Consider the following 27084-nt stretch of genomic DNA (forward strand, 5'->3'; position numbering starts at 1 on the left):
TTTTTTTTTTAGTTTCATAAAACAACTTGTAAAGATCAGAAGGAAGAGGTGGGCCTTGCCCAAAGACCTTCTGTGGGCTGTGAGTGGGCCAGGCACAGCAAGCTGCATCCTGTATGCCCTGGGGATGCCACGACCTACCCAGGGATTCTAAGGGACAGCGTGGGACAAAGCGAAGCGTGCCCTCTGCACTCCCAGGCCACTCTGCTCCTTCCTTGCATGCCTCAGTGTGAGATCCATGGTGGCTGGCAAGGTCCCTGGGGCATTCCAAAGGTGAAGAGGGAAGACAGGAGGTGTATGACGGCTTCCCCAGCATACCAACAGCTTTGGTGATTTCCTAGCACCCAGGAGATAGCAGCACAAGGATCAAGAATTCAAGGTTATTGGGGCCGTTAAAACTGGCTGCTCTTCTAAATGACCCTTGGCTACCTCCCAGCCAGCTCCCATGCGGTATCCCACAGCATCCAAGGCCATATTCTGGCCCCTGTGGGCACCAGTTATCACCGAGGTTGCCAAGCATACAGGTAGGCAAAACAGTCTTAACAGCGATTTAAAAGTTCAATGGGTGGTGGCTGCACACGTTTAATCACAGCACTCCGGACGAAGAAGCAGGTCGAGCTGTCAGTTCAACATAAGGCCAACCTGATCCTATGTTGCAAGTGTCAGGCCAGCCACAGCTACACAGTGAAAGCTTATCTTAAAAACAACAAAACCCCAAAGCCCCTTCTTGCCCAAAATGATGCATAGCCGCTGGTAAGGGTTGAATAGCTATCTGAGTTCTTGAGCTAGGTTTTGTCAGCTGGTGGCACATCCCCTGTCCACGGGCTCTCTAGCTACCACCTGGTGTCCGCTCACAGAACAGGAAAGAGCCTGGGTAAGAAAGCCATGGCACAAGCTGGGCCAGGAGCCTGTCTTGGTCTAAGCTCTACCTGTGCCTGTCTCCAGCTCCACTACATAATGAGCACAGCCTCTGGGGTCCTAGACTTCCTGACTCAAGATTTCCTCATTCAATAGCCCAGTGACCAAGGACTTGAAGACAGGCCCTGTGTTGATCTCCACACACAGAGCCTCACCACTGATGGAGTAGACTCAGGGTTTTGATGCCCGGGACAACCTTTTCTTCATACCACTTCACCCTCCCACATAGCCTTGGTGCCCCCACGTCTGTGGTAGTGCCTCCTCCCTGCCATCCAAGGAACAGCTGTGATGGGCTGGTGATACGAAGACTGAAAGAACTCACCAAGACAAAAAAGGGTAGGAGAGTTTATTCGATAGATACACTGGTACAGTGGTAACAGACAAGACAGCAGAGAGCTGTAGGAGGCATCCCACAGGCTCCTGTCATGGGGGTCTTCTATGCATGCTGGCAGTTTAATGTCAATGTACAGCTGTTTGGGTCTTGTTTTGTTTTTCGAGACAAGAGTCTCACTATGCAGCCCTGGCTAGCCTGGCACTCACTCTGTAGACCAGGCTGGCCTTGAACACATAGAGATCTGCCTGCCTCTGCCTCCCAAGTGCTGGAATTAAAGGGCCTGTGCCACTACATCAGGCAAGTTGCTTAGGTCTCAATGGATGTGACACCTGTGTAGGGTTACTTGCAGGCTAGGAAGACACATCATTCTACTGAGGGACAAGCTTTACAGTTGGGGTGTGTCTCTTTGGGACCCGGGGCTGTCTGTGCAGTGTAGCATGAGTCACTGGAGGTCACTCAATGACTGGCTGAGCTTGCTCCTTAAAGGGTAGAATCCTCTACAGTCAAGATACTCCAAGACAGATCACAGAGCCGGGTGTGGTGGTGCAACCCTGGGGTCCAGCACCTGGGAGGTGGAGGCAGGAGGATCATTCTTGGCTACCCACAGAGTTCAAGGTCAGCCTGAGAGATGTAGTTCCCCAGAACAAATTAGTGGGTGCTATTTTTTTTTCTTGCTTTACAGTTAGGTTTTAATTTGTGTTTCCCTTATTCTATTCTATTCTACTGTTTTTAAACTTTGACAAAGAGTCCATAAGATGCCCAGGCTGGCCTTTTACTTGCTTTGTAGCCCAAACTATGTTTCAATGTACGATCTTCCTGCAGCATCCTCCTTAGTGCTAAGATCAAAGACCTATGTCACCAAGCTTGGTTTTCTTTTCTTTTTCTTTTAAATTTTATTACTTATTTGGGAGGGGCAGTCCAAGAGTATCATCACCTGGAACTGCAGATACAGGCAGTTGTGAGCTGCCTAATGTGGGTGCTGAGACTCGAACTCTGGTCCTCTAAAAGAACAGGATGTGCTCTTAACCACTGAGCCATGTCTCCAGCTCTGACCAAGCTTGATTTCCAATAATTATTTTTTAAAACCATAAAATTCAAAATATACACATATAAATTCACAAAACTTTGAAATCTATTTACATTGCTATGTTTTGGTGTCTTATCTGAAACTTGGTATTTCTAGGTTTTTCAGTTAAGGATGGCTTTGAACTCCTGATCTACCTGTCTCTGCCTCCTGAGTGCTGGGATTACAGGTGTACGCCACCAGATCATTTTGTATCATCCTGGGGATTGAACCAAAACCTCACGCACACTAGACAAGCCTTCTCCCAACTGAGCTGCGCTCCAAGCCCCTACGTGGATTCCTCTGTGTCGTCTAGAATGTCTCTTTGTAGACACAGTCTCCTATGAAACTTTTCAGTCAGGAACATGAGCTCGACAAACGTGCTACGGGATGAGAGGCAGGCCCTCACAGATGTATCCCTTTGAGCTGCCCAGCAAGTGCGGTCTTTCTTCAGCAGCTCGGCCCCTTCTACACAGTCAGCCTCTGCGTTACTCTGGGTTGTACATGCGCCAGAAATGCTGCACGTGTAGCTATGGTCTTGTTACCTCAGACACCTCACTCGAGATGTTAATATTGCGTAGGTAGCCTGACACCTTTCCAAACAGTTTTCTCAAGCTCTGACTCACACGCTACCCTGTAGAGAGGATCTGTCCTTGCAAGCGACATGCCTGTCTCCCCCACTGCCAGAGCCTCTGGACAGACAGGGTCTCTGGTCCTTTCTGAGCATCTGCTGTGTCCTGTGGACACAGTGGTGTACAGACAGGTGCTCTTTGCCCAGCTGTCTGACTGGAGTGGGGAGGTAGGGGGTGTCTGTGTCCTCATAGCTGCTGGGTAGGGCTGGGAGACAGGCTGGGAACTTAGCCATTTTGAGCCCAGGGAACCCACGGGGAAGGCAGGCCCTGCTGTGAGGTGGCCACTTCAAGCTTCCTGTTACAGTGCATACCCACTAGAATACCCTGGAAGCCTTAAAGCTGATTCAGACAGAAGGGGTGCTGAAGGGTGATTTGGGACTGCTCCCCCTCCTGGAGAAGAGAAGATCTGGAGGCCATACTGTCCTAGTTGTAATGAGAGAGAGGGAAAAAAAATCCCCAGGCTTGATAAATAACAATGAGAATCCTAGCTGAGAAGGCCTGGGGTCAAGGGCAAAGGGCAGGGTGGCTAGGCACAGCCCTTCTGCCTCCAGTTTCTCTTGCGTATCTCTTGAGACTTAGAGAAGGTGAAGCCTTGTGAACAGAGCAGAGGGTACCATGAGAGGGGCTTTCCTACAGGGCATCTCACAGAAGTCACGAATGACGACATATACCTGTAATCCCTGTACTCCGGAAGCAGAGAAGGAAGGCTACGGGTTCCGGGCAGACGTGAGCTACAGTAAGACCCTGTCTCAAAATAAATAAAAATTTTAAAAATTACACACACACACACACACACACACACACACACACACACACACACACACACATCCTATCTGACTCACTATAGAAGAGCCTTGGTAGACACATGGCCCTGCCTCCTCCTCACTCCTCCCTGAGTGACTTGATCGAGGCACTCCTGGCAGGAATACTTGCATTTTTGTGGCTGAGCCTGGACGACAGCCAAAATGCCTCCACACTCGAGGCTGAGGAAAGACCTGAGGGGCCTGCTGTACTCAGGCTGCATCAGGATGAATATCCACTACTTCACTCCTTGACCTGCAAAAGTGAGAGGTGTGAACCAGGGAGAGGATGGCAAAGCCAGCTGGGGCGTTTCTGGTCCACAGCAGCAATGGGGCCGTCATCACAGCAGGGTCCTATCAGTCAAGCTGCCTATTCCCAAGGGGGTACCAGATGGCTAAACCTCCTTTGGATGGTGATGCTAATATAGTCACCATTTCCTCACCCATGTTCCAGATGCTGGGACATAAACCCAAAAGTGCACCTTACGTATTCAGCACAACTAGATTCTGAGGAAATTAACACTGTTTTTGGTGTTATGGGAGGGAAACAGGCTCAGGGAGCTGGCCCAAGTCACAAGGCTCACGGTGGCTGAGACAGGCTTGAGATCCTGGAGCCCATGAAACACTCACCTATAAATAAGCAGCCTAGCAGGTCCTCCAAGGCCCCTACCGTGACTCCTACTTGGAGTCCTGGAGCCTAAGAGAGGTGGGATCAAGGTTCAGAGAAGCTGCAGTCTGGCGCTTCCCGAGTAAAGGGCTGCTTCGTCTGTCAGCCAGGCGTTCCCCCATGGGCAAAGCCTGTCTCCCATCAAGGGGTGTCTCCCCTCCTGGAGCGACAGTGAGGGCTTCTCAGACACACCTGTCATTCACGTCCTCCTGCCCAGGCAGCTTCGGGTCAGACCTGCACTTGGGGTCATGGGCCTCACTGAGGTCCCAGATCTTCAGATTTGGAAGGGTCTAGGAAACTAGCATAGAGCCAGGTCCCAGGATGGGACAGAGCCAGATATCCAGCTGCAAAGAGCACCTGAAGCCAGCAGTGGGTTGGGAACACTATGCCAGGGCCCTCTCTCCGTAGCTGTGGGCAGAGAAGCACTCAGAGATGGATGCCCTCTGTCTGTCTCTGTCAGGTGACCCCTGGCCCTGCATCTGGCTCTCTGGACCTACAATAATGTATGTGAATAAGCTAAGGCTAACAGGGAAGGTTGCTGGTCCTCTGTCCCCAAAAGGTGCTGTAACAAAGCGAACTGGAACCAGTCTTTCTCCCTTCCTCTCTGCCTTCATCACCCCAGTTTCTTGTCACTACCTTCTTCAGGAAGGCACCAGTCTATCCCTCTTCTCTACCTCAAAGGTGACCTTCACTGAGTTCTGACTGTTCAAGACACCTGACTGTATGCCTCAATTTGGGCTAGCCACTTCACCAAGCCCAACTCAGGCAAGGGAACAAGGAGCAGTAGTGCGGCCATGCCAAGATGTCCAACCAAACCCTGCCCTTAGTTATCTGCCTTTTCCTGAGCCCCAGAGACAGGGACCCCACTGCTGTGTCCCTTTTGTTGCCATGTTCCATTGCCAGGGTAGGGTCTGTCTACAAGAGGGCAAAGAAATACAAGTTAGAGAACCAAAGCCCTGAGGAGGCTAGACATAATTCCTCCATGAGACTGGACTTGCCCAGGGTCCCTTACCAGACCCTAAGCACCATGAGAAGGAGCAGCAGAAACAGGCCCAGCTGGAAGGTACCATTTACTAGGTTGTGTCCAGTCAGAGGGACAACCCTTGGTCCCCTGGCTATGACATAGCCTGGAGTCCACAGGCAGATTTGAGGTAGGTAGATGAGAGGTGGCCACACCACCTTCTGGGGTCTCAGCTACGGATCCCCTGCAGGCTCCTCAGACAGCTGTCTTACACCTGAGAGGTATGTCCTGGCACAGCACAAGCCAACTCCAACCAACTCCAGCCAGGACCAGAGTTCCAGGCCACCTCCTAGGCCCAGTCCAGGGACGGCAGCATCACTGCCCACACCTCATCCTTCCTGGGATGGCAGCAGCTGAGGTTCCCGTCAGCCAGGGCACTGGTCAGCTTGGAAGGAGGGGCTCTCGCTCTGAGACAGCGGCAATGGCGCGGCTCCTGTATACCAGGAACTGGATGGAGATCTGAAGGCAGCGTCAAGGCTACAACAGGCATGCTGGGCTGGGGCTGCTCCTGCCACTCTTCCCTGTTCTGCAGGTGACAGGGGCCAGCCGGGACCTCCTAGCCTCACTCTTGCTCTCCTACCATCCTACGTGCCAGCCCTGATGCCCCAGCTCTGGCATCAGGAACCCTGGAATACAACCTAGAGAGCATGGGCCTTTCCCTCTCACTACATCCCCTGGGGACTCAGCAAATGTTGAAACAAGGGCCATGTTTACTTTCTGCCAAGCGGGAGCCAAGTAATGTCCAACTGAGCTACTTGGCAAACACTGACAGAGCGCTGAGGGCTGGGTCACATGGGGGGGATGTTCAGATACTGACGCCAGCAGCTTAAAGACTCAGATGAAAAAGAAGAAAGACCATGGGACTGATGGGTCGCCCTGTATCATCAGTGAGGAAGTCCACTCACACTTGTCTTCGGGGTCTAGCTCTCGTTTCCCACGCATAGGCATATGGACTTTTCTACTCCTCAGGGCCTTTGCACAGGCGATGCCCAGACTCTGCTTCCTTGTGTCTGAATAACTTCTCCTCTAACCCAGGAGAAATGACAATTGTTGAGGCCTGAGTTTACTCCAAGCCAGGACAGTCCAGTGGTGATACACTCTTGCTATCTTTCTCTGCAGCACATGGTACCAGTGAAGCTAAGTAACTACCTAACAACCTAGTACATTCTGTCCCTGCTCACGGATGGTGCTGGTCCTGGCTAGGTACCTGGCACACAAAGGAGGTGCATGCTCTTGATGGACAGACGGACTGATAACACACAGATGGCAGGATACAGGTAGGTGAACAAAAGGATGGATAAATGGGAAGCTGAATGGATGGGTGAGTGAGTGGATAGATGGATGGACAGTCAGACAGGTACATGGATGAGGTTGGAGCGGTAAAAGGAGGCTGGATGAAAGGTTGGGTTGTAGATGGAGGATGGATAGATGAATGGATGTGTGGACGGGCTGGTGAGTGGATGGATGGATAGGCGAGTGAGCGGGTGACAGATGGGAGGGCGGGTGAACGGACAGATGAATGGACGCATGGATGAACAGGTGAATGTACGAATGGACAGGTGGATGGATGTGTAGACAGAGGGGTGGACTGGCCGGGATCTGCACGCTCAGGCTGAGGCTGCCTTGCCCACACAACTCTGCCAACATCACATACTCTAAAGGATACGATGGTGTCGAGCAGCAGCACACCCAGGCTGCCCACGAGCCAGGGCAGGTGGTGCAGCAGGTAGCTGCCCTCGCTCTGGCCCACCTCCGGGTTTTTGAGCAGCACGCTCAGCCCATACAACGTGTTCCCCAGCATCACCAGTGCAAACAGAGAGTAGGATATGCCTTGGGTTGACTGCCGAAGGAACTGGAGGGGGAGGGGATGGAGTCAGGGACTCAAAGGGAGTTCCTGTTTACAATACCAGCACTTGGCTCGCTGAGGCAGGAGGATCATGAGTTCAAGACCAAGCCTAGGCTATATAGCCAGTTAGGAGTCAATCGAGGCTACAGTGTGAGCCCTGTCCCCAAGATCAGAGAGGACTCTTATCATGCTAGACTGCACGTGTCCTTGTATGTGTGTCCTCTATGACACATGCTCTTAGCCAGGTTTTCATTATGTGCCCAATGCCCAGCATGGGCTTGGCACCCCAAACAGCCCTATCCAGGGCCCAACCCCAGCTGGCCCAATCCCAACTCCAAGCACTTCTCCAGGACCCCAGACATCATGGCTGCCTAGACCTGCTAGCTCCTGGCTCTGCAGCCCTCATGGACTCCTCCTGCTGGGCAAGGCTCCAGTGGGATTCCTCATCATTGCCTGTCCAACTCTGGTCTCTCAGCTTAGCAGCTCCCCTGCGACTGACCCCCAATGTTGCTGAGACACAACTCATGGCCCCTCCATGAAAAGTGTCACGGGGGCCAATCTCCCAGTGGTAGAAAGAGGCTCAGCCAGCTGGGTGACTTGGCTCTTTTCAGCAGCTGCTGTGGCCCAGAGCTTCTGAACAAAAACCCGTGTGCCGCACCACCCTTAACCTGCCCGTGAGCCTTCCATGTGACCCACACCCCTACCGAAAGCTCACATTGGTGCGGATTTGAGGCAGTCTTGAGAGCAGGTACAGCACGCTGGACACGGAACCGATGACAAAACCGACGACCTCCTTCTTTGTGAAGGGCTGGGGGGAGATGGAAAAGAGCACTCAACAGCCGGTGGGAGTCTTAGGGGACAGTCTCCCCAAGAAGGAGAGTGGCTCCCACAGCTTACCGTCTGCATGATCATGCAGGGACCCGCGTGCCCACCCACGCTACCACCAGACCCAACTCCTACCTTATTGCCTGGCTCCACAGACAGGAGTGTCCGTCCCCGGAAGCCTTCCCTGGGCACAGCCACAGGATCGGTGCTGCTCAGCAGCGGTATGATACACACGGTCCCCAAGATGAACAAGAGCACAGAATTGATAGGGGTAGACACTGGATTGAGGCAGGAGAGAGGCCAAGATTAGGTATCTAGGTGACAGCAGACAGCCTGGGATGGGGGTCCCTGCCTTGCTTCTCAGTAGCTGTGACCTTGCACAAGCGACCTAGCCTCTCTGGGCTTCAGTTTATAGAAGGTACCTTTCCCCCAGCGATACAAAGGAAAGACAGTCAGGGCAGAGGGATCAGCACTCCGCCATGGAGTCTGCTCTGTGACTCACCCTCCTTTCTGGCTCTGAACCAGAAAGAGGAGAGAGCAAATGGGGCCTCCCTTTGCCTTGATCTACACACGTCTCCACCTCATCCTGCTTCAACGCAGGTCCCAGGCTTCCCAAGGGCAGTAGAGCCTGACCCAGAGTGACCCCTGGACTCACACGCAGAAGGTCGATTCTTGAACTTGTAATGGAAGTACAGCGTCAGCATCATCAGGTCAGCCAAGACGTAATACACAGCTGTGTAGGTCTGAGAGAGAAGTGGACCCGGGCACTGGCTGCAGTCCAGGCCATGACATGACCACCCCAGCAAGCCCTCCACTGCACCCCAACTGATGGCCAGTTCCAGTCACTTCACCTCTTTGATCCTCTGTCTCCTCAACTGAACCAGAAGGCTCACTATTCCTACCTTGGCAAACAAGGGATCAGGCGCACAAAGAGTTTGGCAAGAATTCAGCCTGGACAGTCAACAGGGCATCTGAGGCTGGTGCCATTAAGATGGAGTAGCCACAGCCTTCCCAACTCACCCCAGTTCTGCCGGCCAGGGAATAATGTCTGTGCTTACCCACGAAGATACCACTTTCTACTTTGAGGGCCTCAAATTCAGAAAATTTAGCTGGGCCCCAACCCCTCAGAACCACAGACCCCTGTGGTGTGATATGCTTACATGGCAAATGGTAAAACTGAGGCTAGGACAGAAGCCCTGACTCACCCATCCTGACACAGCATGGTAGCCATGGAGTGCTGGCTGACAGGTCCGACACCCCAGCCTCCCCTCCCTGCCCTACTGTGCCTAGGACCCGCCTACCTGCAGGGGCAGCTGGTCAGCAAGGAAGGAGCCAATGAGGTTGCAGGAATCCCCACCGATCCAGCCCAGGAGGAACCACAGAGATAGGGCCTGGTCCATGTTGCCTGTCCTGCAGGCCTTGATGTATTGGCTGTGGAAGAGGAGGGGACAGATGCTCGGAGGCTGAGGCCTGAGAAGTCACCTTAGAAGGCCAAAAAGAAGACTCGACAACAGTATAACTGGACCCAGTGGGCAGGAGATGGCCCAGGCGCTCACCCTCAGGGTGGTACACAGAACTTCACAGACAATATGCTCAGAGCGTTTCTTTGATCTGCGCAGAGTTTTACCAAAGGGACCCCTATGAGCCCAGGAGCACAGCAGCTGTATCGTTCCAGAAAAATCCACAACCTTACTTAGATTTTCCCCACTGAACCTTGGGGTCTCCAGAAGGGACGAAGGGTGTGTACAGAGTCCCGAAGCATGTGCCTCGGCCTTGAGAAGCGCCTTGGCTTCTTTTTAAAAATCTGTTTGATGGGAATTGAAAGCAGGGGTCAGGCAGCTGAGGTGGGTCGGGGCTCGGCCAGGCCATTTTCAGGAGCCACTAATAGTGAGCCAGAGCTACAGCCTGGTTACTCTCAAGGAGCAGCAGAGAAGGATGGCCAGACTCCTGTGCTCTGTTTTTAGGTCACAGACTGTTTCCTCTAAGACCCTTCAGGATGGGGTTAGGTAGAGTATGAAGCCAAATGTAATGTGAGCCACTGCTGCTAAGAGCCTTGGGTCTCAGGCACAGACTTAACCCCCGTTGGCAATGACCCAACACAAGGATGGTCAGATCAGTTAGGACACTGCACACTGGGGACAGAGCTGGCTGTTATCATGTGTCACTGCTCAGATTCACCCTGGACACAGCCTCTAGCCTTGAGGCTCTCTTGATGCTTGTTACTGACTGTTTATGACAAGGCCTCAGACAGTCCAGGCTGGCCTCAAACTCTCTGTATACCCTTCCACACCAGGCTCTCTGGTCTTGCTCCTGACTGTTACACATGAGCCATTTATTGTTCAAAATTCTTTTCCACTGTCCCATTCCCCCCACCCCTACCCTGGGTCCTGGGTTGGAACTCAGAACTTCACATGTACTAGGCAAGAGCTCTTCTATACCCCAGCCCCTGTTGGCATAAGGTTATCGTGTAATTCAAACGGTGATTTCTGTATCCCCCATAAGTGGTTGCAATCCTTGTTCTGAGACTCCCTTGTCTCAATGGTGTGTAAACACACCCCAATTGTCCCATGATATACCAATAAAGCAGCTTACTTTACTCAGCCAATCACTGAGCAGGGGAAAGAATAGGGCTGGACTTCCTGTCAGCCAGGGGAGGAGGGGTTAGAAGAGGAAGTAGGGGAGTGAGCCACCAGCAGAGGCCCAGAAGACCAGGAGACAGAGCTCAGCAAAGAAAGCCACAAAATGCAAATATCTCTCGGATATACACTGGGAGGAAGCCAGGTTAGCATAGAGGGTTAAGAATAGCCTGGGCTGGAGAGATGGCTCACAGGTTAAGAGCACTGGCTGTTCTTCCAAAGGCCCTAAGTTCAATTCCCTGCAACCACATGTTGGCTCATAACTATCTGGTAAGATCTGGTATGCAGGCAGAATATTGTATAAATAAATCCTTAAAAAAAAAAAAAAAAAGAATAGACTAATAACTGCTCAGGATTGAGCTGTGAAACCTGTTAAAACAGGGTCTTAATTATTCGGTTGGTAGCCTGGTTAATCGAGAAACTGAGAAACAAACACAATCTTATAAAAATAACCTTAACACGGCCCACAACTTTTTAAAAGAATAACTTGTCAATGGGGGCACGTCCATGTCAGAGCGCTGTGTGGAGGCCAGAGGACAGCATTGCGGAGTCAGTTCTCTCCTGCCGCCTTTATGTGCTTTCTAGAGACCCAGTTCAGACTGTCAGGCTGACATGACAGGTGCCAGTTAACCTGCCCTCCACTTTTCACTCTAGCCACCTGCACACATTCCCGCAAACAGACCATAAGGAAAGGGCTGGGCTGTAGCACAGCTGATAGAGCGCCTGCCGGGCATACGTGAAGCCCAGGGCTCAATGCCCAGGACTGCCTAATCCAGGCCCAGTGGTGCATGCCTGTAACGAAGCTCTGGAAGGGCGCGGGCAAGATGGCTCAGCACGTAAAAGCCCGTGTCGGACAAGACTGATGACCTGAGTTCAGCTCCCAGAACCCACGGTGGAAGAAGAGACTCGTAAAAACTGTCCTCTGAGGCTGGAGAGACGGCTCAGTGGTTAACAGCACTGCCTCCTCTTCCAGAGGACCCAGGTTCAATTCCTACCACCTACATGGCAGCTCACAACTGTCTGTAACTCTTGTTCCAGGGTTTCCGATACCCTCACACATACATACATGCCGTCAAAACAGCAATATACATAAAATAAAATTATATATATATTTAAAAACCTGTCCTCTGACCTCAGTGCACACACATACACATAATAAAAAAATTTTTTTAAAGAAAAAATTTAGAGGGTCTAGAGAGATGGCTCAGTGCTTAATAGCACTCACTGATCTTGCAAAAGACCTGGGTTCACCTACGGCGTGGCTCCCAACTGCCCATAACTACAGTTCCAAGAGATCTGATGTCCTCTTCTAGCCTCTGAGGGCACTGGACACGTGTGCTGCACAGAGACAGACGCAAGCTGAACACCCATACATATAAAATAAGAAAATGAAAATTTTTAAACAAATTTAAAAAAATAAACTCCGAGCCAGGTCCAGTGGCAGGGGACTTTAATCCCAGCACTCAGGAGGCTCAGGCAGGTGGATCCCAGTCTACAGAGTGAGTTTCAGGCTGCTGGAGCTAGATAGCGCGACCCTGCCTCAACGTAAACTATTCATTAATTAGTAATCGATTACTTTTTAAAAGACACTCAGGAGAGCAGAAGACACTGTACGGCTAGGAGCACAGAAAGCCCAGGTTCAGTTCCCGGCACCCTCACGGAGGCTCAGAACTGTGTGTAAACTACAGTCCCGAGGGGTCCAGATACCCTGTCTGGGGACCACACACACGGGCGGTGGGGGCACTTATATACATCCAAGCAAAGTAACCAAACACATAAAAGGACTTTGAAAAAGATGAAAATGCAAAGGCAGCATGAAGTGGTGGCTGCATGTGTGATGGTGGAGGCCGGAAGATCAGGAGTTCAGGCTTACAGGTTTCCCAGGTCGACCTTGAACTCTTGATCCTCCTGCCTCGGCCTCCTAGGAGTTGTAAAGAACTGGGGGGATGTGCAGGAGCTGAGGTCAGAGGTCAACCTTTGTATCAGTCTCCACCTTCCACCTTGTTTGAGGCAGGGCCTCTTGTTCACAGCTGCATATGCCACACCGGCTGGTTCACGAGCTTCCAAGGATTTTCCCATTTCTGCCTCCCACCTCACCAGGAGCACAGACATACATTACCGTCTCCATCTTCATATGGGTCCAGGGAATGAAGTAAGATCCTCATGCGTGTGCAGCAAACACTCTACACTGAGTGAGCGCCCCCAGCCAACAAGCAAAAAAAATATTTTTTCATTTTTCGAGACAAGATTTCCTCTGTCTGTGCAGCCTTGGCTGTCCCAGAGCTTGCTCTGTAGACCAGGCTAGCCTCGAACTCACAGACAGAGTCCGCCTGTGTCTGCCTCCCAAGGGCTGGGATTAAAGGCATGTGCCATCACCACCTGGTCAAGCAAATATTTTTTTTAAGATTTATTTTTTAGTTTTTAAGTTATTTTCCCTACATGGAGATATGTGTGCCCTGTGTGTCCCTAGTGCGAAGGCCGGAGGGGATGACTGCTCTCCTGACAATGGAGTTACACTCAGTAACCATGTGGGTGTTGGGAACCAAATCTAGGTCTTCTGCAAGAGCAGTAAATACTCTTAACCACTGAGCCATTTCCCCAGCTCTTATCTGTGTAGCCCTGGCTGTCCTGGAACTTGATTTGTAGACCAGAGTGGGCTTGAACTCAGAGATCCACCTGCTTCTTCCTCCCAAGGACTGGAATTAAAGGGCCACCATCACCACACCCAGCCCAACAACAATTTTTAAAATAGTGACAACAGCTTTAGATGTTAGAGCCCTTGGTGAATTCCTGATGGCTGTAACTATCACCTGCCTCTCCCTCCCACGATGCCTAGCCTGGCATGACAGCAGCTGTCTCTTCTCTCAGACTCCTGCTTCTCTTGGCCAGCTGCTTCCTGTCTGCTGGTAGTAGCTCGTACCTCCAACTTCTTTAGCTACAGCCCTTCCCGCCTCTGCTGAGTGGCCGGGTGCTCTCCTTCATGCTTCACAAAATGGCACCACGGCAGCTTTCCAGCTTGTGCATATACTGGGAAGATGAGATCTGAGGCCCAGAACCAGGCAGCGATCTACCCTGGCCACAGCCAGTAGGTGGCAGAGATGAGCCAGGACATGCTGGATCCTGTGCAGAAATGTCCTTATTCCCCAGCCCAACAACAGCCACATCATTTGTAGCCCCGGCTGCCACCTTCACCATCAGCCTTACTTCACTTTAAGGACACGGCCATAACCAACACATCCCAGCCTCCCGTTCTCTACCCCCAGCTCTTTCCAACTGGGCAATGAGGAGCCCATGACCTCATCTTGTCTCATCTCTGTGAACCAGGGAAAAGAGTGCTGCCTATTTCACAAGGCTGGTATGACGTAAACCCCACCAGTACTTAAACACAGGCCAGGAATACACTGGGTGCTCAATGAACATGGCAGAAAATGTTATTTCTGCATCAGCAGCGCTCAACAGGAGACCTGGCCCCTGCTAGATTCCACGCACCCTCCCTTCTTCATAGCAAACCGAAATCACCCGCTCCTGCCACACAGGCACATACTCACGGGAAGGTAGACGCAGCGAAGCAGAGAATGGAGACCAAGCCCAGGCCCACGCTGGCCTCATCCCAGCCATCCTGGGCACATTCACCAAACACATCCCAGATCCACTGGATGGAGCCGTTGGGGCAGGTGGAAAAGTTGCTGGCGCCTAGCATCCTCCAGACCATGGCTGCAGTAGACAGTCCCAGCAGGGAAGGAGAAGAGGAGGCGCAGGTGTCTGAACACAGGCAAGGCTTCAGAGGCTGGCAAAGGTTCGTTCTAGAAAAAGGTGAAAGAGGAGGTCTTCAGCCTTGGGAGGTCTCGTCCCATTCATGGTCCCGTCCCCTATCCAGGGTAACAACAGGCCCTACTTCACACAGCTGCGGTGCCAGTTAAATAAGTTCATATGCAGAGTGTGTGGGCCTATGTGCCAACAGCATTTTTTTATATAATTTGTGAACATTTAGGTATTTTGTGGTCAGATCTAGAGCCTTGCACGTGCTGGACAAAAGGTCAACAACTGTCCTGCATCCCAGCATATATATATTTTTTAATTTTGGATCTCAAGATAGGGCCTCATAAATTGCCCCAGGTGGCCTTTAACCTCAATCCTCCTGCTTCAGATATCAGAGTGCTGGGATTACAGGTCCATGCCGCTAGGCCAGGCTTCCATTTTTTGTCACTACTATACTCTAATAAGGTCTCTGAGACCAGATCTCACTCGAGGGAAGACTATCCTATTTGTCTGTCACGTGGGAATGAGAAGGAGGTTTCTAGGGTTACTACCCAGGAGCCTGGACAGGACGCTGGAGCACATTCCTCCGGAAGCTAGAAAGCCCTCCAGACACCTACCTGCAAGGAAGCCGCAGCCCAAGCTGTGGACACTGTCTGTCACTCTAAGTGCATGACAGCCTTGAGAAGGGATGGAGAGCAAGGCCTGGCTGGAGCCACGTCCTGCAATCCTAGCATGCACTCACACATTCTGTCCTCTGCCCAACTCAAAGGAAACCCCACTGATAGATTCTGCAGGAACCTGAGGCCACAGTAGGGAAGTCATCTACAAGGGCCACCCCACCAGAAAGCAAAAGAGTCAAACAGCCATGGGAGCGGCTTCCCTGGAGGCTGCCATGGCCTAGGCTTCCCCTTTTGTCACTGTGCTAAGAGGGTGTTTCCTCACCCAGGCAGACTCACTCCAGTACCTTAGTTCCCACTTAGGCCGGGGGGGCCTCCTTGCAAAGCTCCGGCTGGACCCATGGCTGCTGAGCTTGCAGAGAGCAGGGCAGGGAGAGGAAAGTCAGCTCTTTTTCTCAGGAAGCCTAGACTCTCAGCCCTAACGTGACCTGCCACTAGAGCTGGGGGTAAGGATGCCCCAGGTCACTATCTGGCCAGCTCACTGTGGCAGCTCTAGTATTGGGGCAGAAGATGACTGGAAGGGCCAGAAGATGGTGGCGCATGCCTTTAATCCCAGACTTGGGAGGCAGAGGCAGGCGGATCTCTGTGAGTTCAAGGCCAGCTTGGTCTATAAAGCGAGTCCAGGACAGCCAGGGCTACACAGAGAAATCATCTCCAAAAATACCAAAATGAAACAAAATGAGTCAAAAAGATGGCTGGAAGGTTCTTCCCCAGTCTTAGTGGCTGGTGCAGTTGACATCAGCATAGCCACTTTGGGGAGCAATTACCTGACACCCCAATTCAGTCTAGGTAAGAGCTGTGCTTCAAGAAGTCCCCTTGTTTATCAGCCATTCACATCCTACCAGACTCCTCCCCCAAGAACCCCCTGTAGATTCTGAAAGGCCCTCCACAGTTCATCACACACCCATACACTATCATCCCTCACAACAGGCTGGGTAGGGAACACTATCCCATTTTAACAGGTAGGAGCGAGGGGCTTTAGGCACGTGAGTCAGCCTGTCTGAGCCTGTCTACAAACTGGGACTAATAAAATCCTCCTAAGCCAAACAAAATTATGAGCCTGGCATCTGTTCCAATGGCAGGGACGGTTTGAAGATGAGAAGGCAGTATCTTGACCACTGTGGAGCCTCACTCCCTTTTACCAAGTTAGGAAAGAAATGAGGTGAGCAGGGACCCCGGGTTCAAGCAGCTCTCCCAGCTCCTTCAAAGACATCTTAATACCAAAGACTGAGCCTAGGACTTCATCCTGCTAGCCCCGTGCTCAGCCCTAAGCTACATGAAGAGCTATTATTATAAAGGGTTCTGACTCTGCTGGTTCATGCCCAGAAAGGCTAGCCAGTAGACAGATTGGCAACAACTAGCTCCTCTCCCAACTCCAGCCAAGGAGATGTTTCCCATCAAAGCAGATGCAGGTTCCATTTTGATAATGGATCAGGGTCAAATTCACAGAGGCAAGGTGCCAAGGACCCCAAGAACTGCCCTGCTTAACCTCATCCCCAGCCCCAGGTCCCAAGTCCCAGGCACCTACACAGGCCGTTTCTTCCTCTAGGAAACTCTTCTCCACTATCAAGGCCTGACAGAGATACCACAACACATTTCTAAACTGCCTTCTTTCTCCAAGAGGTCCTGCAGCCAGCCACCTCCTCCTGTCCCCTGGAACACACTCACTCCCGCAGAAGATGTGTCACCATCCTTGTTACATTGCTCTTCATGCAAACCTCTCTCCTCTCTCCCTGCCTGCACACTTCCTGTTCTCCTGGGTCTGGATGGAGAATGCAAAAGAGAGGGAGAGGGGAGGGGAGGAAATTTGTGAGCTGAGGGGACCTAGGACTGACAAGTCCCTCTGGGCAAGTGATGGAGCTTCACGGTTCTGAGGCGTAAAAAGAAGGGAACCGTAAAAGGGACTTACCTCCTAGACTGGCTGCAGATTTCAATAAAAACCCAGGCCAAACCTCGATAATGGTTTGAGCCTAGAAACGCATCCATGTTTGCCAAGTGCGCTACCACTGAGCTACATTTCCCAGTATTAGGAAGGACTGACTCTCACCGATCATGTCCAGAAAGGCTGGCCAGGAGACTGTATCTCCTGCCACACTCAGGTCCTCTCCAACTCCAAGCAAAGCCAGACGGTGCTTTCCACTAAAACGCATCTGGCACAGTCAACAGTGATAGTCTGTTCTTGCTGTCACCCCCCACCCTGGTCACACAGTTGTATGGAGTATACACTAACTGAACAAAACCTGAGGCTACAGGTTTGTTTGTTTTTTTTTTCCCGGCGATGGGGGCCAGATCGAGAAAGGGTTTCTCTGTGTAGCCCTGGCTGTCCTGGAACTCGCTCTCCAGACCAAGATGGCCTCGAACCCAAGCTGGCCTCGAACTCAGAGATCCGCCTGCTTCTGTCTTCTGCCTCCCGAGTGAGTCCTCACGCTTCTACCCAACCTTCCATGGAACCCTGCCGTGAGCTTGGCGTGGGAGGGGGCATTCTGGGCTCCCTACCTGCAGACCTGGGGAGAATGTGTCAGGGGAGCGCACTGGCTCCAGGATCCTACCCATTCCAGGCCTCCAAACCAAGGCTCTAACTCCTTCCGGTGACTCTGCGGGTTCGAAGGGATAATGACAGGGCAGCTGCTGGGGCAAGCGCCGCGAGGCCCCCGCCCAGTCTACGGAAAACAGGTCAACCAGAAGCCCAGATGCCGGAAGGCAAGGACCAGCAGGTGAGACGTGAAGCCGGACCTGCACCCCTAGCCCGGCTGGGCTAAGGCCCGGGATCCCGCGCCCTAGGAGGAGGAGACCGGCGCCGGGGAGCGTGCAGGGCTGGAGAAGGGTGTAGGGAAGTCTTTGCTGCGTGTGCCTGGAGTCCCGACCCCCAGCCCGGGCCTGCCGCCAGCCCCCTGCAGTCTCACCAGATCAGGATCCACAGCCGAACCTCAGCTTCAGGATCGCAGCCTGCCAGAGTCAGCTGACCTCCGTGAGGCCCCGCCCCCACGCTGTGGGTGGAGTCTGAGGCTGCCGGGCGCGCAGGCGCAGTCTCCATGCTGCGTGCTGCGTCCCGAGCCGTGGGCCGCGCTGCTGTTCGCTGCGCCCGCCGCTCCGGGCCTTCGGTCGCGCGTCCTCTCGCCATGTCCCGGCCTCCGCCACCCGGCGTCGCCTCTGGCGCCCCTCTCCGGCCCGCTACCGTGCTGGGCACCATGGAGATGGGGCGCCGCCTGGATGCGAGCGCTAGCGCAGCGACGATACGCGCCTTCCTGGAGCGCGGCCACAGCGAGCTGGACACGGCCTTCATGTACAGCGACGGCCAGTCCGAGAGCATCCTGGGTGCCCTGGGGCTCGGGCTGGGCAGCGGCGACTGCACAGGTAACTGCCGCACCTGGCCTCCCCCCAGGTAGAACTGGGTTGTTGCCCGCACCCAGAGTGCACCGGCCAGGGTCCTGCACCCCGGGAGCTTCGTTAGCTCCCGTAACCACAACTGGGTGGACCCCAAATCCGGAACTACTGAACTGAACTTTGTCCCGCCCCTCCTTCGAAACTTCTAACTGTGCAGCTCGGGGCCGAGACCATGGAAGTCCCCTACTGTCACCTTACGCCTCGTCTGGCCCTTTGCCTCCTACAGTAATCCCTGCCTCCCAGCACTCCAGTTGCCCGCCCCCACCCCCGTTCCTCCAACCAAGCTTTGTGGTCATGCTCTCCCTCCTTGCCCCCACTACTCCTGGGCTCCAGGAGCTTCTCATTCTAGTCTTTGGTCAGCCCCTAGACTTTGTCCTGTGCAGTTGACGATACCTGTGGGTCTCAAGAAGAACAATAGCAGCAATGCCAAGAGCCCAGCTCGGGGCAGGGCTGAAAAGGTGGTGCCGGGAGAGGGCACTTCGGCCTTTCTGCCCAGTCTGTGCCAGCTCTTGATATGGTTCTACTACAGTGGAGAAGAGACTAATCCACAGAGAGTTCAATGTCCAACGGGAAAGACTGAAGCCGTGATTGCTGGGGAGTGCGGGAAGGAGTAGCTTGTGCAGAGCAGTAGGGAGAGGAGCAGTGGGGCCAGACCTTACGGTGTAAGCAGCTGTGTGCTGAGTGGAGAACCAGAGAAAGGGGTATCGGAGGCTGGAGGATGGAGTCTGAGCGTGCACAGTGCGTGAATAGGCCCCTGGATGGAAGATGAGGGGGACCGTCCCTCCTTGCTTGAAGCCATTGGAGTTCATCAGGGCGACTGTCACTTTTGCTGTCCCGAGGCTCCTCCTCCCTGTTCCTGTGCAGCGGTCCTCTCTGGGGTGCTAGAACAGGAGGGGCGTAAGTGAGCGGCTCTCTCCACCTGGACACTGTAGAGTTCATCTGGCGACTTGCCTGATAATGAACATTTTGGTTTTGAAAAAAAAAAAAATTTTTTTTTTTTAATCTTTAGCTTTACCCTCCTCTTTAGCCCATTTCTGCCTCTTTCTTTGAGTCTGAGGATTCACTAGGCCAAAGTCCTCAGGACAGACCTGTGGCAGAAGTTCACCTGAGAATGCCTTGGAGGCGGGTGTTGTAGCAGGGAGATGGTGTGGTCTTCTTGCCTTTATCCTATGGGATCAGAGGGCTCCACTTGGTCTTGCTGAGGCAACAAAAGCAAGTATCAGAGCACAGAATCCACCCATTATCAGTCCATGTAGTTGGGGTTTCCTATTGGGTAAGAAATAGTGCTAAGTAGGTGACTGAGCTCCACAGTGGGTCTTTCAAGGGATTCTGGTAAAGGCTGATCACTGCCAAGAAACACATTCAGGCCCCTGTATCTCTTCCCTAAATAATTTTTTTAGATCTATTTATTTTATATATCTGAGTGTTTTGCCTGTATGTATATGTATGTGCCTATTGAGGTCAGAAGAAGGCAGTGGATACTCTGGAACTGTAGTCACAGATGATTGTATGGTAACGTGGGGAAATTCTCCAAACCACTGAGCCATCTCTCGAGCCCCTCCTGCCTAAATTCTTACATAGCACTTTACTGGGCTGCCTGCTTTCATGCCTGTCCCCTTGAGCTTCTCCATTCTATGGCTAGAGGGAGCCAAATGATGGAAGTTGTTTTTGACAAAAATCTCAATCTCTCAATTTTAACAATAGCCTGGGGAGCCTGATGCTGGGTGAAGGCCTTTCAGATCAGAGAGGCAGAGAAAGAACCCAGCTGACCTTCCTTCTCAGCTTATGTCCCAAAAGGAAATGCCTTCCCCACCTCTCAAAAGCCTCAAACTGAGATGGGTGCAGAGGTGCACACCTGTAATCCCAGCACTCAGGAGGCAGAGGCAGGCGGATCTTGTGAGTTCGAGTCTAGCCTGGTCTACAAGTGAGTCCAGGTCAGCCAAGGCTACACAGAGAAGCCCTGTCTTGAAAAACAAACAAACAAAAAAAACTCAAACTGAATGTCCTTCCCTTCTACTCTTTGTGTGTCTTTCTAGCCATCCTCCTGACTTCCTCTTACTCTATAGGTTTGGTTTTTTTTTCTCTCTCTTTATGTTCAACTGGTTTTTTGCTTTGCCTCTTGACCTATGGTTGATTTTATTTAATTCAAGCAAAAAGCTCTTCGATTAAAGGTGTATGCTAGGCCTGAGCCATACCACAGCTAGAAACAGGTTTTTCCTGTAAACAGAACAATCTCGGGGTTCACAGTGTGAAATATCAAATATCCTGCAGCAGACAGGCTCACATCATCCTGACAAAAGCTGGGAACAGCGAGTACAAGGTCTGAGATGGTGTTTGAGCAAATGCAGCCTTGTGTGGCGAACACTATTATCCACTGAGGCAACTTACCGGCCAACGTGTGCTTCTATTTATTTATTTATTTATTTATTTATTTATTTATTTATTTATTTATTTATTCATTCATTCATTCATTCATTCATTCATTCATTCATTCATTCAGGTCCTTTGCTCATTAAAAAAAATCTAAACGTTTAAAGATGTTTTTTAATTATTTTATGTGTACAAGTGTTTTGCCTGCGTGTATGGTGCGTACCACGTATGCCTTGTACCAAAAGAGGGTATTAAATCCTCTGGAACTAAAGTGATGGATGGTTGTGAACTGCCGTGTGTTAGAAACTGAGCCTACGTCCTCTTCAAGAGCAAGTGATTTTAACTGCTGAGCCCTCTCTCCCGCCCCTGTTTTGTACTTTTAATTAGAAATTATTTTTAAAACTCCCTCACTTCACAGATAGCATGATTGTCTACAGATAAAATCGGAAAGATTTAATAAACTACCTGGAACTTTAAGATTTATTTACGTATGAGTTTAAGCTTAGGAGTGCTCCGTCTGCATGTTCGTCTGCAGAAGAGGGCGTTGGATCCTACTGTAGATGGTTGTGAGCCAGCATGTGGTTGCTGGGCATTGAACTTAGGACCTCTGGGAGAGCAGCCAGTGCTCTTAACTGCTGAGCCATCTCTCCAGCCTCCTACCTAGAATTTTAAAAAAAGTCCCTATTTCCTCCTTATGAGGACAGTTCCATTATTATCATCTCATTTTAAAAATTAGGAAATAGGAACTAAATTAAGTAATTTAGTCAGAAACATTTACATGGCCACTGAGTAATTCTAATAAATCCTTTTTCTTGTTTGTTTGTTTGTTTGTTTGTTTGTTTTTCTGAGCCAGGGTTTCTCTGTGTAGTCCTGGCTGTCCTGAAACTCATTTTGTAGCCTAGGATGTCCTTGAACTCAGAGATCCGATTGCCTCTCCTCCCAAGTGCTGGGACTGAAGGTGTCTGCCACCATGCCCAGCCTTCTAATAAATCTCTTAATCATTATAATCTTCCTGCAAGTGAAAATTGCCACTAAGGCCAACCCTTGGGATGGGAAGTCACTGAAGCCTGACAGTGTCCGGTCCCAGCTGGAGACATCCCTGAAGCGGCTGCAGTGTCCCAGGGTGGACCTCTTCTACTTACATGCTCCCGACCACAGCACCCCTGTGGAGGAGACGCTTCGTGCCTGCCACCAGCTGCATCAGGAGGTGAGGGTGGCCCCCGAGCCCAGAGGGGCGATCTCTATGCTTCTCGTCCCAACTCTACCAAGACAGTGAGGCTCTCTGGGTACAGACTCCTCTCCCAGGTTCCTCACCCAGTTGCTCTTCCTTTCCCGGTTCCCTGGGCTGAGCTGAGTTGTGACAAGACCCTCTCCCCTCAGGGCAAGTTTGTGGAGCTTGGCCTGTCCAACTACGCTTCCTGGGAGGTGGCTCAGATCTGTACCCTCTGCAAGAGCAACGGCTGGATCCTGCCAACCGTGTACCAGGTGAGGGGAACTTGATGTGCTTGGCCTACCCAGACCTGAGGGGGACCCCTCTCTCCACAGCAGCCACTCCCCTCCTCAAAGCCTGTGCGCGCCACCTAGTCTCTCACCAGCCTGGCTCTTGTGCACCTGTTTGCCTGCTGCCTGACTAAACATCCGGATCCCTTCCTCCCATCCTGCACTTCAGCCTGGAACATACCCCTCCATAGTCCTAGAAAAATGCTCAGCTTTAGCCTAGATAGCTCTTCCCAGGGAATCCTCTCCTCAGGAGCCCACAGGAGCCTCCAGTCTCTGAACCACACCTTCTTATGGGTGTTCTGAGTTACACGAGATGATCAAGGAAAGAGGGTCACTCTAAGCTCATCAGGCTCTGAGACAGCAGGGAGGTCCAGCCTTGATGAACTGAACCTCAGACAGCCACCATGAAGAAGGATATTTAGTCTTTGTTAACAAAAGTTGGGTTTTGGGTAAAACAAATTCCTCATCCCAAAGCCCCAATCTAATCGAATCTGTTTTGTGAAGGCACACAGCAGGCTCCTGCAGCCTTAGTCCTTACCGTGTACCGTCTGCAGTACTCAATAGTGCAAGACGTGCCAGGTGTGCCAGGACCCTCTGTGACCAAAGGCTGTAAAGCTCCTTCAGAAAAGCAGCTCTGGAGATAACAGAGAACAATCCCTGTTTTCTACAGTGATTTCAAAGGTCAAAGTACTTCTAGAAAACAGCTTTTTCATTCCGATGTTTGCCCTAGATACAACGAGAAGCAAGTACCTTGGTCTGTTTTCCCTAGATACAGTGATTCTACTAGAATCCCACTACCTTCAGACACTGAGTCAGTGCCCTAGAACCTACCTTTATTGCTGTTCCCTGTGGGTTTTTGTCATTGTGGTACTTGTTTGTTTTGTGGTTCTGGGGATTTGAACACAAGATTTGATGTATGCTAGCAGGTGCTGTGTCCCTGAGTGACACCTCAGCCGGCTGTCTGTATTTTGATTTCATTATTACACGTCTTGGAAGCAGAGGATTTGCGAGGTTTTTTAGTAGTTGTGACTTCAGCATCCATCCCGCAGACGAGGCCTGGAGGTGCCTGTAGACTGATCACCCAGGCCAGTTTCCCCCCCCTGCACCCGGCGTCCTCTCCCCACTAGAGATTTAGAAATTACTGAACCTGGGATGGTCTAGATTTAGAGTGTTCAAAGTAGAAGATTGCAAAGCTGGGCATGCTGTCACACACGTGTAAGTCAGCACTTGGAAGGCTGATGCAGGACAATCACTGTAAGTTCATTTATTTGGTTTTTTGTTTGTTTGTTTGTTTTGTTTTGTTGAGACAGGGTTTCTCTGTGTAGCCTTGGCTGTCCTGGACTCACTTTGTAGACCAGGCTGGCATAGAACTCACAGAGATCCGTCTGCCTGCCTCTGCCTCCCAGAGTCCTTCGATTATAGGCATTTGCCACCACACCTGGCTGAATCATTATAAGTTCAAGGCAAGCCTGGGCTACAGAGCAAGACTTTCAAAAAACAAAAACCAGGTTTAACAGGTAAAAATGGTACGCAACCACGAGGACCAGAATTCTCATCCCCTAATCCACATCCACGAAGCCAGGTGTGGTGGTATGTTCCTGGTACCCAGTGCTGTGAAAGGCAAGAGATGGGAGGATCAGGGAGGCTTGCCCGCCGCCCACCTAGCTCCAGATCCGGTGAGAGACCAAGGCAGAAGGTGACAGAACAGGTCGCTCCACATCCTCCTCTGGCCTCCGCACCAAACACATGCACAACACACACCTACACACACAACAACAACAAAATTAAAAAGTGGAGGGCTAGCAGGCACAGGGCACGCGCTCTTACCTCCAGCTGCTGGGGAGGTTGAGCCCAAGAGTGTAAGAACCGCCTGGGCAGTTTACCGAGTCCCATCTCTGAAAAAGAAAGGCTTCCAAAATAAATTATTTTTTACAAAGAGGAAGGCTAGATCCCTTCTCTTGATACATCCACACTTCGCAACAGGCCCCTCTCCTTCCCTGCAGGGCATGTACAACGCCACCACCAGGCAGGTGGAGACTGAGCTCCTCCCCTGCCTCAGACACTTTGGACTGAGGTTCTACGCCTACAACCCTTTGGCTGGTATGGGCTGCCGTGGGCACAGGCCCTGTGGGTGGGTGGGCATGCCCGATGGCCTCTACGGGTTGCTGCCCTGGTGGACACCTTTCCCAGGCTCCTTCCTCTCCAGTTCAGAGCTGGGTGGGATCTGGCAGCCTCTGGGAGGAGTCTGGGCTGGGGTCTGACTGCTGCCTTCCCACAGGAGGCCTACTGACAGGCAAATACAAGTATGAAGATAAGGATGGGAAGCAGCCGGTGGGCCGCTTCTTTGGGAATAACTGGGCTGAGACCTACAGGAATCGGTAAGCTGGGGGCTCTCTGCGTGCAGAGGTGTAGGGGCCGAAAGTCCCCTTTGTCTTATGTGACGTTCTTAGCTCTGCTCCTGGGGATAGACGCTCCACTCCTGCATCCCTTTCTCTGTTTCTTCATTCCCAGAAGAAATAGCAAATCATGGGCTTTCTCATTTTCTCCTACCTTCATAAGGAAATGAGAAAGCCCCACCTCCACCCAGACCTTGTGGTCTCATAAGTCTTTTCTACTCTGAGAAGTGCCCTGCCAGGAGGGAAAGAGATGACCACTGGGGGCTGGAGAGATGGCTCAGAGGTTCAGAGCACTGGCTGCTCTTCCAGAGGTCCTGAGTTCAATTCCTAGCAACCACATGGTGGCTCACAACCATCTATAAATGAGATCTGCTGCCGCCTTCTGGCATGTAGGCATAAAAGTAGGCAGAATACTGTATAAGTAATAAATAAATCGTTTTTGTTTTTGTTTTTACAAAAGAGAGAAAAGGGGGACCTTGGGTGAAGTTTTGGGGGTCCTAAGGCCAACTCTGACTTTATTGTAGCTTCTCCATTGCACTGGGTGAGTGGTAGACAGGTCTAGAGTTTCTACATCTAACTAGTGAATGGGCAGCCAGGAGCTTCTGGTACCCTGTAAAGGAGGAGGTCCTCTCCCAGGGGGATACGGCTCCTTTGGCTACAGGATGGGGTAGGAGTAGTGCCTGGGGAGGCTCTTTGACTTCAGCTCCCCATGTGACTGAAGATTTTCAGCCCATACACACTCCCCACTCACTCAGCTTCTGGAAGGAACACCACTTCGAGGCCATCGCCCTCGTGGAAAAGACCCTGAAGACCACGTACGGCACCAGCGCCCCCAACATGACCTCGGCTGCCCTGCGCTGGATGTACCACCACTCACAGCTCCAGGTAGCCCAGCGCCATGAGCTCAGCTTCTGCCCCTTCAGAGACCCAGGGTTGCCTTTCAGTGATTTCTAAAGAGAGTGCCTCCTCCAGGGCTGGGCATATGATTTGATGTGCAAAGTGCTTTCCAGGACAGAAATACACAAAGATCCCAGATCTTACCAGGGGGCAGCAGGGAGGGGCATGTGACAGGAGCTACCAAATAGTAGAAGTATGCTGAAGTCTGGCTGGCTGTCTCCCCTTGCAGGGTACCCGAGGAGACGCAGTCATCTTGGGCATGTCCAGCCTGGAGCAGCTGGAGCAAAACTTGGCCGCCACTGAGGAAGGGCCCCTGGAGCCGGCTGTCGTGGACGCCTTTAACCAAGCCTGGAGCATGGTGGCCCACGAGTGTCCCAACTACTTCAGATAGACTGTCCTGGCTCTAACTGCCAAGGGCTTCTCTGCCACCTCTCGGATTCACACCTTGGCCATTCCTTGCCTTATGCTGACTTAGTGTGGTCTTTTCTGCGGCTCTCCACCCATGTGATGTTGTAGATTAAATAAAGCAGGTGCCTGACGGGCCACAGCCGGGACTGCAGCTCAGGCTGTCTCCTCTGCTCCCTCCCCCTGCCGTGGGATCCATGAGAGAGGGTGGAACCAGGAGCTGGGCTTCAGAGAGCATGGGTGTGGGAGGGTCTCACACTGCCTGGCAAGGGTCTCCTCACCATGTCCTGATGCAGACTCACCCCTCACTCTTGTACACATGACAGAATGAGGTGGAAATGGGTGTGCACGCCTGCTAGTTCAAGCACTCAGGAGCCTGAGGGAGGTTTGCTCCAAGTGAGGTCAAGACTGAGCTCTATAGTGAGTTCCAGGCCAGCCAGGCATACTCAGTGAGACCTTCTCTCAAAAACAAACATGGTAAATTTAGAAGGCATGCGCTTTAAATCTCTCCTTCAAAATTGTCTCACTGAATCTTTAGAAGTGGAAGAATTTAGATAAAATCTATAATTAAAGCCACTGTGAAAAGAATAATGTTAAAATCAGGATTCCATACACTTGGTTTTGAGAGAGGGTCCCAAGTAGTCCAAGCTGGCCTCAAACTTGCTATATAGCTGGGGCTGACCTTGAACTTCTAATCTCTGTGTCCCAAGCATTGAGATAGACTTGGGTCACTGTGCCTGAGAGTCAAACCCAGGGCTTCATACATACTGGGTAATCTCACCCAGACTAAATTTTTTATCATTTTTTAAAATTTTATGTACATTGGTGTTCTGTCTGCATGTCGCATGTCTGTGCGAAGGTGTTAGATTCCCTCAACTGGAGTTACAGACTGCTGTGAGCTGTAACACCAGCTGATGTCAAAGGCCAAGGGGCCTCACACTTGAGGCCTGCACGTAG

The 27084-nt window shown here is 51.6% G+C and overlaps 2 protein-coding genes across 3 annotated transcripts; one reads left to right on the forward strand and one right to left on the reverse strand.

The window, feature by feature from the left end:
* Positions 1-1246: 1246 nt before the first annotated feature.
* Slc66a1 (solute carrier family 66 member 1) lies at positions 1247-18155 on the reverse strand. Of its 2 annotated transcripts, none has more exons than XM_055610754.1 (8): positions 18079-18155; positions 14288-14542; positions 9405-9534; positions 8759-8846; positions 8239-8381; positions 7994-8086; positions 7099-7284; positions 1247-5891 (listed from the first exon to the last, which is right to left on the reverse strand). In XM_055610754.1, exons 2-8 carry the CDS (start codon positions 14449-14451, stop codon positions 5814-5816), a joined length of 882 nt encoding a protein of 293 aa, XP_055466729.1. In that variant the 5' UTR covers positions 14452-14542; positions 18079-18155; the 3' UTR covers positions 1247-5813. The 2 variants fall into 2 exon arrangements, with proteins under 2 accessions (XP_055466729.1, XP_055466730.1); XM_055610755.1 differs by lacking the exon at positions 18079-18155 and adding an exon at positions 15463-15490.
* Positions 18156-18192: 37 nt separating this feature from the next.
* Positions 18193-26281, forward strand: LOC129679547 (aflatoxin B1 aldehyde reductase member 2). Its single transcript, XM_055610753.1, has 7 exons — positions 18193-18529; positions 21949-22136; positions 22310-22414; positions 24433-24529; positions 24708-24807; positions 25581-25710; positions 25952-26281. Exons 1-7 carry the CDS (start codon positions 18208-18210, stop codon positions 26111-26113), a joined length of 1104 nt encoding a protein of 367 aa, XP_055466728.1. The 5' UTR covers positions 18193-18207; the 3' UTR covers positions 26114-26281.
* Positions 26282-27084: the final 803 nt, after the last annotated feature.

The sequence above is a fragment of the Psammomys obesus genome, unplaced genomic scaffold (genome assembly GCF_907164565.1).
Source record: "Psammomys obesus unplaced genomic scaffold, mPsaObe1.curated_primary_1811, whole genome shotgun sequence".
NCBI classification, from domain to species: domain Eukaryota; kingdom Metazoa; phylum Chordata; class Mammalia; order Rodentia; family Muridae; genus Psammomys; species Psammomys obesus.

Coding starts and splice junctions, on each gene's coding strand:
- LOC129679547 (XM_055610753.1), top strand. CDS start 18,208: ATGCTGCGTGCTGCGTCCCGAGCCGTGGGCCGCGCTGCTGTTCGCTGC. Junction 22,137..22,309: donor GCCACCAGCTGCATCAGGAG/GTGAGGGTGGCC, acceptor CTCTCCCCTCAG/GGCAAGTTTGTGGAGCTTGG. Junction 25,711..25,951: donor ACCACCACTCACAGCTCCAG/GTAGCCCAGCGC, acceptor CTCCCCTTGCAG/GGTACCCGAGGAGACGCAGT.
- Slc66a1 (XM_055610754.1), bottom strand. CDS start 14,451: ATGGTCTGGAGGATGCTAGGCGCCAGCAACTTTTCCACCTGCCCCAAC. Junction 8,087..8,238: donor CTGTGGAGCCAGGCAATAAG/GTAGGAGTTGGG, acceptor ATCTCCCCCCAG/CCCTTCACAAAGAAGGAGGT. Junction 7,285..7,993: donor TGCCTCAAATCCGCACCAAT/GTGAGCTTTCGG, acceptor CTCCCCCTCCAG/TTCCTTCGGCAGTCAACCCA.